General features: G+C 57.5%; 2 protein-coding genes across 2 annotated transcripts; one reads left to right on the top strand and one right to left on the bottom strand.

Annotated features, from left to right (window-relative positions):
• Positions 1-2,120: 2,120 nt before the first annotated feature.
• On the bottom strand, positions 2,121-7,943 carry GLRG_06185 (domain found in Dishevelled; the record flags this gene model as incomplete). The annotated part of the gene is made up of 1 exon (XM_008096870.1): positions 2,121-7,943. The coding sequence occupies one exon, from the start codon at positions 7,941-7,943 to the stop codon at positions 2,121-2,123; it is 5,823 nt and encodes a 1,940-aa protein (XP_008095061.1).
• A 1,037-nt stretch (positions 7,944-8,980) lies between these two features.
• GLRG_06184 (cation diffusion facilitator family transporter) lies at positions 8,981-10,362 on the top strand (the record flags this gene model as incomplete). Its single annotated transcript, XM_008096869.1, has 7 exons — positions 8,981-9,112; positions 9,173-9,217; positions 9,276-9,423; positions 9,479-9,559; positions 9,611-9,708; positions 9,754-10,068; positions 10,123-10,362. The coding sequence occupies 7 exons, from the start codon at positions 8,981-8,983 to the stop codon at positions 10,360-10,362; spliced, it is 1,059 nt and encodes a 352-aa protein (XP_008095060.1).
• Between the last annotated feature and the right edge of the window lie 1,903 nt (positions 10,363-12,265).

Genomic DNA, 12,265 nt, shown 5'->3' with positions numbered 1-12,265 from the left:
CGCTCAAAAGACGTTGGACATGGTCGTCGGATTTTCACACGTCGTCAGCAAATCCCGGTGACGTGCCAAGCCGACGCCACATGCAACAACTCTACGTAGCTGCGTGTGCACCAACTGCCAAAAGTTCAACAGAACAAGCTTCTGCCAAGGCGGTAAAGGTCTCCGATTCCTTGGCCTTGCTTGGCTATTGCTTGTCTGCTGCTTCTTTTTTAGAGGATGCCCAACGTTCGGCGGCGGCAGGAACAAGATTTCGGCACAACATGAGAAAAAAAAAAAGAGAAACAGTGTGACGCTAAATCCGCCATGCCTCTGCTCGGATTGCCATCCGCACCCACGTCGTGACGCTCAGTCCTGTTACCGTGCATCAACCCCGATGCGGCAGTAGTCGTATCCGTAGTCGGTCGAGACCCCCAAACTAGCCCAAACTACGTATGATGACATCACCACCACCACCACCACCACCACCACCACCACTTCCGACCTCACCTTCCCTCGCCAGCAACACCGCTTCGAATCAGGTCATCGCCATATTCTCACGCATTGACAGCACTTAGAGTCTCACGCGCCCTGCCTTAGCACACTTCTGGCCTCGGCACATCTCTCCCGGAGCCCAACCTTGTCGAGGTACTCCCAGGACTCCATCCTGCTCAGGTTAGAGCACAGCTTGACAAGGTAGGCTCAGAGGAACATCTTGCAGTGCAGGATCTAGGGCGAATTGTTGCTGGGGATGTCGTCCGTAGGACCTTTGAAGCTAGTAGTTTGCGCCTGAGGTCAGGGCCTTGATGTGCTCTAGGAATGTGTGTTCTTGTTAGCGTCTCTCTCTCTCTGCGCTTGGATGACAGAAGAAGGAGGGAAACTGGTATAGGTACTGCTGCTTAAGTCAAGAAAGCTGTGGAGGTAGCGGATGTAAGCACCTACCTCCAACAACCCAGTCTTGACTGTCGGACTGCATCATAAAAAGTGAACGATATGTAATTCGAGCCCATGACCTTTGGAAAAAAGGCAAAAACCACTTGGAGCAGACCGGTACGCCATTCGGCGATTGCATGCCCAAAGGCATTATCTTCGTACCTTTTAGAGTATATATACCCTATTTCAAAGGTAGCTTAGGCAACTGTTGGTTTGATATTCGCCTCATCATCTCTCTCTCTCTCTCTTTTGCGCGAAACGCCCTGCCTCATTGGACCGCCAATCACGCAGCCGGTAAGCAAGCTCACTCGCTTGTATACCTATTTGGCCCAGATCCTACCGGTACCATCCAGGCAGTTGTTGCCATGCGCCGCGCCGCACACCATTTGTACTGTGACTTTTTGCTCGTGAGCTTGTTCCGACAGCCTCTCTCCGTCACCCCACCGCTCCCGCCCCCAACCCCAACCCCAGCAGGACCCAACTCAGCAACCATCGTGTGGCTGATATGGACAACCTGCCGACCTGCACCACGTAGACAAATCACCGCGGGCTCGTATCTTCCCGTAACCCGTCATAAAAAAAAAAGCAAACGCCACCAGCCGACGTGCTGCGCCTGTCTCACTGGGGGGGCGTTGATGATGACTTCTGCTGAGGCGGCCCACCTCGCCTCGTTTGCTAAGCCACACCCGTCCAGCGTGGCTTTTTTTTTTTTTTTTTTTTTTTTTTGCTTAAAGCTCCCGCGCCCGACCCCCCTTTTCAATCACCAAGCGCCAAAGGCTTGGTTCGGGGTGCTCCTGATTACAAGCTAAGGATAGGTATTCTTAGTCCAAGTGCGGGATCTGGCTAGAATGGGTTTAGAGTTGGTCAATCATGGCGCAAATCTTGGCTATAGTTTAGGGATCATTCCGCAGCGAGGGAGAGAGACCCGTTAGGTCACGTCAGATCCAAATCAGGGTAAACCCAACAGTCAGTCGTTGATAATGGCCACATCGATGGATGGGCCATGTGCCATGCTAAGCGTCTTCGGCAGTCGGGGTTTAAACGATCTAACGAACCCCCCTTCGCATATACGTGTTCCACGACATCGCATGCTTTCGTTCTCACATGTTCATCAGCTTCGTAATCATCTACACAAGAACAACACACACACACACACCCCCGTTCACCTATTCAACGATTTACCCTCCCCTGCCGCACATGGGCTTCTGGCTTCATTCCCGCTCCCTGTCTCGGACCTCCCTCCGAGGCCCCCCCAGTCCCAGCCCGTCCTGCACACTCGCCCTCCTGAGGAACTGCATCCCCCCCGCCGGGCTGCTCATGAGGCTCCAAGGCCCGGGGCTCGGGCTCCCCCCTCCCAGCCCCCGCAGCCCCTCCGGCCCTCCGGACCCTCCAGACCCCGACCCCAGGCCCGACGAGTGCAGGTCCCCCAGCACCCCGGCAGGCAACCCCAGCGTCGGGATGCTGGCCTCCGGCACCGCCTCCAGCCCCATTATCGTCGTCGGCCTCATCGCCCCCGGCGTCGTCATCGCCCCCGGCGGGCCCCTCTCCAGCGTCTCCTTGTAAAACCCCTCCAGTCCCGCCTTGTCGCTGCAGAATGCGGCCAGCTGCTCCAGTATCGCCATCGGGTCCGCCGCCCCGACAAACCCAGACGCGCCGCCGCCGCCGCCGCCGTTTGCGATCCCCGTCGAGCTGTTGGCCCCAGACTTCATTTCAGAAGCCCCCCGCACCACTGGGCTCCCCGCGTAGAAGACGGGCTTCACCATCGGGCTGTTCACCGGCGTCTGCTCCGAGATGCCGAACGGCGTGTACGACCCGACGGGCATGCTCCGCCCGCCGCGCTCGGCGACGTTGGCCTCCCGCATCTCCTTGAGCTCCTTGTCCCGCGCCGCCGCGGCGCGGTTGCTAAACAGCCTGTTGGCGAGGACCAGAAAGTGCCCGTCGTCTGTGATCTCGGCGAGCAGCACGCCCGACCGGTGGATGTACTGCGAGTACTTGAAGTCCGGCCGCCCCCAGGAGAAGCTGACCTCGACGTCCCGCGGGTAGTTGGAGGCCGCCTCCATGTCGAGGACGAAGTCGAGCTTCCGCATGATGGCCTTCTGGTAAAAGTGCTTGCCCGGCGCCGTCTGCGGCGCCAACGAGTTGGGCTCGTAGTACGTCACCGGCTGCTGGCTCGGCGGCGGCACAGACAGCTTGATGATGTACGGCCGCCGGAACGGGTTCACGTCCGTGATGGAGCACGCCTCCGTGATGGGCACCTCGACGAGCCGGAGTCCGTACGTCGCCGCCTCCCTGGCCCAGCCCTCCACGACGTCTTCGATGAGCTTCGCCGTGACGTTCATCCAGTCGATGCGGATGTGGTAGCAGTTGTCCGGGTTGTGCAGCCGGTCGTAGTGCAGGTCGACGCGCTCGGGGCGGTACGACCGCTTGCGGTGGTCCACGTCGTACTTGATGACCTTGCTGAGCACCACTTTGGGAACCTTCTTGTTGAGCAAGGCCGAGTTCGCCGTCGGGGTCGTGGACCCCGATATGGGTGAGTTCTCCTCGTTGATCGACGTCGGCCGCGAGATCATGCTCGGCCGCGGCGAGTCGCGCGGCATGTTCTCCGACATGGGCGTCGACGGCACCGAGACGTCGCGCCGGCGCGAGTTGAACCAGCTTGGCGGGTGTGGCTTCGCGTACTCGCTGGCGATCGAGTAAAAGTACTGCCCGTCCCTGAATGGGTGACGTCTCTCCACGTGCTCGAACAGTCCTCCGCGGTCCTTCTTGTCGTCTAACCTGTCGTACGTCTTGACCATAAGCATGTTACCCAGCTGCTCCGCCTCCTCGCGGCTGTCCAAGTCCTCAAAGTTGTCCATGAGCCACGTAGTCATGTCGGACCCGATGAAGCAGTTGTAGTGCAGCCGCAAGTGCCACCTCCGGTTCTGAAGCTTGACCCCGCCGTTTTCGACGGGCTGCTGTATCGCCTCCGCTAGCGCCGCAAGGTTCAGGTTCGACTTGCGAAAGCGCTCCCGGCTTGAGACGAGCTGTCTCTTGCGGTTCTCGGCGAGGCCCTCCACCAGCGGCAGGTTGTCGAGCTCCGCCGCGATGACCACGGACGGGTCCTCCGTCTTGTACACAATGTCCAACGGGTTGGGGTCCCGCTTCGACTTGGCCGTCTGGTACCTGCGCTCGGACACCGGGATGTACCGGTGCTTCTGCCAGGACAGCGACAGCCTTCTGATGCCCTCCAGCCGAACCTCCTCGGCGTTGTCCCCGGCCTGGTTCCTAGGCACCGCCGACGATCGGGCCACCATCGGGATGAGCACGAACCGCGTCCGCCAGAACCGGAGGTTCTCCGTCATCTCTTCGTGGTGGCCGGCGAGGTAGGAGTCGATGTAGTTCCAGTTCCTCTCCGGCCTCGGCGTCGATATGTCGACCTCCTGCGTCTGATATCCGCTCTCCATCAGGGTCCGGATGGCGGGGCGGTACAGCGGACCCGAGCTGGAGCCCCCAATGGTCGACTCGGCCGGCTTCCGTATGTAGATGTTCACCTCGACCTCCGTGCCGTTGACGCATGAGAGCTGGTGGATCGTGTTGCCCACCGACAGGAAGATGCTTGTGCCGTCCTCCATCGCTTGGTCGCGCAAGAAGATGTCTGCGATCCGGAGCAGCCGCTGCCCAAAGGCTTTCGCGACGGCCGGGCCAACGACGACCTGGAAGCCCTGAGAGAAGCGCAGACTGATAAGCTCGCGCAGGAACTCCTCCCTCGACTTGGGTTCGTCGGCGAGCTCGTCATCGGCGTTCTGCGCAATCACGTAGGGCTGCCTCTGGTACTCCATGTCAAATTGTGCTTTCGTAGGGAAGTACTCCGTTGTCAGCGGCACGGCAGCCGGACAGCAAAGCGCCTTCCATTTCATGACCTTCATCTCCGACGTCCGCGGAAACACGTGCTGCCATCGGCTGTAAAGCACGGTGTCGTCAACCTTGTTCCGGTCCGGGTTGGACGGGTTCAGAACCGTGAGCCAGGGCGAGATCGCCGTGGTCGGCGACAACGTAGACGGCAACTCGGGCATGGCCCCAGCACGCAGCTTGCTGTTGAACATTTTAGTATTGTCGTCCTCGGCCCTCAAGGCGTGCGAGTTTCTCTGGTCGGGATCCTCGCGGAAATTGTCCTTGCGCGCCAGCGATGATGGCAGGATCGAGCCATACCGGTGCTGCTGGCTCAGCAAGCTCTCGCCCCTGCGCGACGACTTCAGATTGATGGGTATGCTCGGCGTAGACGGCAGGTCTCTGAGCGTATCCCGCGAGCTCGACCGGAACAGCTGGGGCGAAAGTGATGACATGGCCGCCGGCTTGATGATCTGCGGAGACGATGGCCGCGGCAGCGTCGACATGACCAGCGGCGTCGCGGGGCTCTGCGCGCTCTGCTCGGTGGAAGCCTTGACCGTCTCGAAGCTGGCCTCAGCAGCCACGACCTTTGGCGCCGCGACTCCGAACCCGCGCAGGCCGAGGCTGATCTGCCGCATGAACTTGGGCGCTTTCGAGGGCGAGCTCACCGACGACATCTTGGACGTCGCGCTCTGGGAGTCGGGCGTCGACGACGAAGCCGATGAGGGCGTCGGCCCGCCGGCGGAATTTGCCGTCGACGGCGGACGGCTCGTGGCTTTCCGTGCCGACGCAACAATTTCGGCCTTCTCGGCGTCGGTAATGTTGACCGATAGCTTTCGCCCCGCGGCGACGGCCGCGAGGCCCTGGTTCGCGGCGACCTTCTTCTCGGGCAGCGATGTGCCAAACAAACCCGTGTCCTCCATCAGCTGCCGCCTCGTCGTCTCCTCGAGGTCCCGCGACGCCCTAGCGTGCGCGGGGCGTCGCGACTTGGGCAGCCGCGCCCTTGTCTCGTCGTACTCCTGTAGCTGCTTCCAGAGCGACTTCTCGCCTGGTTTGACAAGCCGGTCCGGCACAAATTTCTGGAACCCGTAGACGTGGTCGACGAGCGTGTCCGGGTGGCGCTTCATGGGGATCGCGGCGATCTCGTCCGTCCCCAGTCGCGACCGCTGCGAAGAGCTCTTGGACTCGGTTGTGGTGATGGGGAACAGCGGGTCGGCCTGTAGCGGCGTTGTCTCGATCTCGTTGGTCTCTAGAACGCTCCGCATCTGCAGGTCGTACATGCGCGCGCGGATGGTAAAGTCGTCGCTCTCCTGATCCTCCGTTTGGTCGGACACCGAGATCGCGATGCCTTGATACGACAGCGCCTCCTCGGACGTCCCGGTCCAGTACGATACGTGCAGCCACTGCGGCAGCGCGTACGACCACTCGTCCGGAGGGTTCGCCAGGGTGTTGATGCGGTGGGTGAGCTCCAGCCCCTTGGTCGGGGACAGCGACTCCGACAGCGACTGATAGCTGCCGATGATGGGCGTGGCCTGCTGCTTCGGCGTGCTTTCGCGGCTCCGTACGGACCTCGACCTAGATAGGCCATGCGAGTCTTCCGACGTCCGAGGAGTACGGTACCGGAACAGTGGAACGGAGTGGAGGGGCATCTTGGGCACGCAGATGAGGTCGATACCGATGCCGTTCCCGACAAGGGCCTCGGTCGTCCGGCGGAGGGACTCGTACTCAACCTCGAACACGCCGGGCCCGGGGCTAATGACGACAATGGAGATGCCCGTCCGCATGAGGTCGCGGTCGACGTAATCGTGCGCAAACTGCGACGACGCGAGGTTGATGGCTTCGAGGAAGTTCCCATGCATGGCCAGCGACGACTCGGCCTTGACCCTGTTGGACGCGACGCCCTTGCCGCCCATCTCCTCGGCCAGCGGCACGAACGCGCTGCCGGCCTGCTGGTGGTGCAGGCTGATGTCCCGGCGGAAGAAGTTGAACTCGCGCTTCAGCTGGTATAGGATCGTCGTCCACTCGCCGCTCGCCATGTCGCTCACGACGACGCGGTAAAAGTCCTTGTACGGTCTGCGCTCCCCCGAGATCTGGGTGCCTGTGTAGTAGTCCCCGTGCAGCGTGCTGCTCGCCAGCTCCGTCGTCAGGCCCGTGTCGTACTCGACTCTCGCGAACAGCACGATGCTCACGAGGTGCTTCGCTTTCAGTTTCGCCCACTTCTTGAACAGCGCCGGCAGGAACCCGTTGACGACCTTGTTAAAGAGGATCTCGCCGGACCCTTCCGAGTCGAAATCCCACATCTCGCGTGCCATCTGTATGAACAGCACGTATCGCGCCGACTCACTGCGGAAGATGGGCCTCGTGTTGCTCGTGAAGAAGGCCGAATGCGTCTTGCGCCCGTCCACAAACACGGCCGTGACTTGCGCCTTGATCGTGCCCATGAACAGTATCGACTGACCTTTGTACACGGTCCTTTCCGTCAGCTCGCCGATGGCAAGCCGCCACATGTCGGAGCGCGAGAGGTATTGGTCCTTAAACGAGAGTTCGACATGCGAGGCGGCCGTGGCGGGGCTATCCGCATCGACGGGCGTCAGGAGCACCTGCGTGCCCTTCTTCATCCCAAATGCGTCGGCGATGTGCTTGACGACATAAATGTCCACGTTGGGCAAGCGGCTCCTAAGCTCCTTGGACATCTCCTTGGCGACGAAGAAGTACTTCCTTCCCAGCGCTGTGCCCTCCGCGGTCGTGTTGTCTCCCTGCGAGGCCCCGGCTCCGGCCCCAGTGCCGCCGGAAGCGTTGCCGCTGCGAGCCGCATGATCCTTGGTGGCTGTCTTATCGCCCTCGGTCCTGATTACGGTGATGGCTACTAGGCTGCCCGGCTTGACGTCGCCCTTGACCAAATCCGGGCTCAGGAGGACCTCGTCGCGCGAGTAGCCCTCGTTGACGGTGACGGTGCATCTCCGCTCGAGGCGGCGCTGCTTAACGGAGCTGGACGAGTTGTCGCCTCGGATCGTCGATGCGCTGGAGACGGTATCGGGAGACCGCGGCGAATCGATGGACGATGTCGCCGATGGCGGCTCGAGGCTGTTCCGGCTGAATTGCCGAAGGTGGGAGGACCAGTTCGGTCCCTTCCGCAAGGACGGGACTGCGCTGGCATTGCGAGGCATTGTTGGCCGAAGAGGGGTGTGTTCAGTGTAGGCTCGTCAAGGTGGGCCTCCACGATGGTGTCGCAGTAGCATTTCGGGATTTTTCCGTCCGGTTCGATGGTATCGTTTCGTATGGGACGGGTGTTCGGGGTGTGATTGCTTGCTTGCTGTTGATGGCACACTTATCGGTTTAATGGTGGTGCATCTGCAGCTCCGTCATGTCGGCAGAATTGTGGACGGCAAGCTCCCGTTATACCACACCGCCTTCCTTTTCTTTTTCAGATATTTCCCCGGGTTTTCTTTTTCTTTTTCTACGCTGACAGTAGTCTGCATCTCGCCGAACAGATGTGAGACGCAGCTTATCGTTGCCGTTTGGATCGTCCGATGTATTAACCGTAGCCAAACAAATGTTATAATACTACGAACGAATTCATCCGCTCTCCTAATTTTGGCCTTTTGCTGGGTTCCCATTGGCAGTTTCAGGGCTGTAGAGGTCACTCACCTCAATAGACACACTGGTCCAACATCAACTCGCTTCAACAACACCGCCCATCTCACTCAGGGTCACAAGTAATTCACACCATCACCATTCACGTCTCCGGGAATTCAAGCGAACCTGGCAATTCCATGCATCTGTGACACCGGACCAGCTCATTCCAAAGTTCTCTCGTGGGTATTGGCCTTCGAAACCGGAACGAAAGAATGCGGCTATCCCGGGGATCGCGTACTTTGGGTGTAGAGTCTCTTTCGTCCCAAGTCGTGTCCTTACCCAGCACCGCAAGCCGTCTACCCGATCTCGCTCATAGAAAAGTCTACGTGCTCCCGCCATGCCCAGACGGAAGGAAATGGGTCATGTCTTCACGCAAACGCCCATCACTACTAGCACATAGTCAGGTTTGACGGCCTCATCAAGTTATCCTCTCCCGCTCTCGCAGACAACAAAAAGAGTCGAGACAGTACGCCAAAGTCAACCATGTTCTTTCGTTAACCTTCTGAATCTCTATTCTGATCAATCGGGTCACTTTTTCTTCCCTGATACGACACCCAAACTTGTAACCATGACTTTCCACATAACCAGGAAGCAGCGCCTGACTGCCACAATCGCCATATCTGGTGCCTTCTGTATCGCCGAGCTAGTTATCGGGTTCCGCACAAAGTCGCTGGCACTCATCGCCGATGCTTTTCATTATGTAGGTGCAGCTCGATACTAGTAAGCTTCCTGTGAGAATCAGGATTTGACAGAGTAACAGATGAACGACTTGATAGGGTTCGTGGTTGCATTACTGGCGGTCATCGTAAGGCGAATTTCACCGAAGCCGGGAAAATGGTTGATATGTTTATGTCCACTTCTAGGTCTCGGAACGCGCCACCTCCCCCAGAACCCTCACTTTCGGTTGGAAACGTGCTCAAATACTCGGCGCATTCTTCAACGGGGTGTTCCTTCTCTCTCTGGGTGTCAGCATCCTACTTCAAGCAGTCGAGCGATTTATCAACATCACCCGTGAGTGTCTGTACACATATCTAGTCATTGGACAGGCGGTTTAACGCGTACCTAGATGTTAAGGATCCCGTGTTGATACTGATCATGGGATGTATTGGACTTGGTCTCAATGTCCTCGTTATATGCTTCCTAGATGGTCAGCAGAGTTCGAACCGTTGACATGACGAGATGCTGACACACTTCATAGAGAATGACGACAGCAACGATGGTGGGTACGAATCTGATCAAGGGGAAGGAGAGTCGATCAAGGAGTCGGTTGCCGTCGCTTGCACTTTTCCAGTAAATGTAGGTGTCCACTTGCTCATCGTTTCGGAGTCTGACAGCTGGTAGTCAGAACAAGCGAATACAGACTCCAAGGAGGCCAAAGCGGAGAATCACCAGGTCGGTCGAGATCTCGGTATGCTCGGCGTCATGATCCATGTCATTGGTGATGCTATGAACAATGTCGGCATCATAGTGGCAGCCGTCGTCGTTTGGAAAGGGAACGGGGACGGCCGGTTTTACGTGGACCCCGGAGTCAGCCTATTTATCGCTTCGACCATCATTGCCTCTGCATTGCCTCTTTGTGGGAGAGCTGGTCACATCTTGATGGAGAGCACGCCGCCCCATGTTGACCTGGACGATATTCGAGCCAAAATAATCAAGGTAAGAGTTCGCATCTGAGCCCTTGAAGCGGCCGTTGATTTTGACGAACATCAGATGCCCGGGGTCGAGTCGGTCCCAGAGCTCCTTGTGTGGAGAATCGATCAGAAGACGATGCTGGCGACGGCCCATGTAGTCGTTGCGGACGACAGTATCAGCAGCTTCAACCCGAAGGCGACAGCCATCGGCGCAGTTCTACGGCCTTATGGAATTCACTCGATTGCGTTGCAACCTGTACCCCGACTCCACAAAGGCACAGTCACTCCGGATGCAGCAGGCTGCGATGATCCCAAGTGAGGTTATGGAGGGGTCGAAGTCTGTTTGGCCAACGAGGCATGATTGTCCTTCTGCGAGCTACAGCTTTGGATAAGCCAACGCTTGCAAAACAACCGCATTTTATCAAGCCTCACGGGATAGGGTCTTGGGTCAAATGTTCGTAGGACGACGAGAAGTCATGGGGGTTGCCACTCCGATATACTTGGTTTCTGCGAGTCATCGTGATCAGTAACTTCGCCTTAGCCGACGATATCCGTCAACCCATAGAGATGCACTGAAACAAGGTTAGGGTTCAAGCTGAGAATAGGCTGCTGCTTACGATAACGCTGTACAACATATGACAGAAGGCTCTCGTCAAGCTGAGGTGAGAATTGAGTGGTAGTGCATCGCCTCCACGTTGCACAGCTCACATCTTTAATGAATATGACGGCCAAGAATTTTGGCTGCAAGTGATGTACTTTGGCGGGTTGCATGGGTACTGTGCCACCTTTGCCTCATGCCCCGGGAAATGGACGAAAATAGCCCGGCCTGCTTGATTCCAATGTTGTTGCGTGGCGCCATGGATGGTAGGCCGGTGTATTCCCACTCGCTTTCCTGAACGTTGGATTGGAAAACTATGATGCTGGAAACGCCACAGATCGAGGAGCAGTGAGATTGGGGCTGTAGCTAATAGGGTCTCCGTATGTGATGTCGGCACTATTGTTTTTGCCTCGAGAGATTTCTTAACTTGGACATTTGCCGATCTAATGACTTCTTGTCCTTGAAAATAACCACACTTATCGCTCATGTAAATGTGAAGACGGCATGATCTGGCTAGCGTGAGACGGCGTATACAATAACGACGATCAGGACGAATAGCCATCGCCATTCACCTTTATAATCACCTCATATCTAGTGCTATCTTTTCGAACGGTCTCGACTCGAAGGGCTTTCGAGTCCCAAGACCACGGTAAGACCCTCTCTCTCTCTCTCTCTCTCTCTCTCTCTCTCTCTCTCTCTCTCTCTACGGCGAGTGACGCCAGGCCCACCGAATTGCGTGGGGGCCCATCTGCCGAAAGTGGGTGCATCGTGAATTGCGGGCTTGGAACCAATTCTTTTGAACGACTAACCGACCGGCATCGACTTGGCGGTACTGGCGTTGAATGCACGCGATCTATGATTCGAGAAGTGCGGCGCTTTTTGTGTGACCGCTTTTGCTTACGTGCGTCAAGTCAGCGTCGTCTACCTATGGAATGTTGGCGTTTTGCACCACCCCATATCAGACTCGAGCCGTACCGCATCAATTTCGATAGTGACGCATAATTAGCGAGCAGTGTTCGTTTCTGAGAATTAGATACTCTTGGCTCTTCTTCTAGCCACTTGCACAATCATGAGTGCAACTGCGAAACGAGATTGCGGTCTTGTGATGTTGTGGAAGCTCCTGGCCCCGAGTTTGTCGTCGTCGCCCGATACGAGTGCTTGCGCCATGGCTTTTTTTTTTTTTTTTTTTTTTTTTTTTGCGACTGTCGTATGAAACATCTTGAACACGTTTCCATTGTGCAGCTGACATACCATATGGAGGAAAAATCGTCATTTGTGTGCCTCTGCTGCCATGTACAATAAGCCGGGCTGGCCCGGCCCGTGGCCTGAACGGATGGACAGGAGAATTCGGGCTGGGGGATTGGAAGACGTGGTATCAGCATGGGTTAATAACCGGCGGTCTCTAAATAGGTTAGGCTAGAGGAGCTGTCGGCATCACCAAGGGTAGGATGACCTGCGACAGGCTGGAGGGCCGGCAGGGTCAGGTGGCGCTCGTCAAGAGCGTGGCAACAGCCATGTACACTTGAGGATTTACCGTGTTGTTATCCATGTTGTTACTCGCCGTTGCAACCCGATGGACCATGTATCTGAAAAATGGCAGGGTCGACTCCGGGGAGGGCAAACC

The sequence above is a fragment of the Colletotrichum graminicola genome, assembly GCF_000149035.1.
Source record: "Colletotrichum graminicola M1.001 genomic scaffold supercont1.22, whole genome shotgun sequence".
NCBI classification, from domain to species: Eukaryota; Fungi; Ascomycota; class Sordariomycetes; order Glomerellales; family Glomerellaceae; genus Colletotrichum; species Colletotrichum graminicola.
Note: the sequence above shows the minus strand (reverse complement) of the source record. Positions and strands in the feature narration are given on the sequence as shown.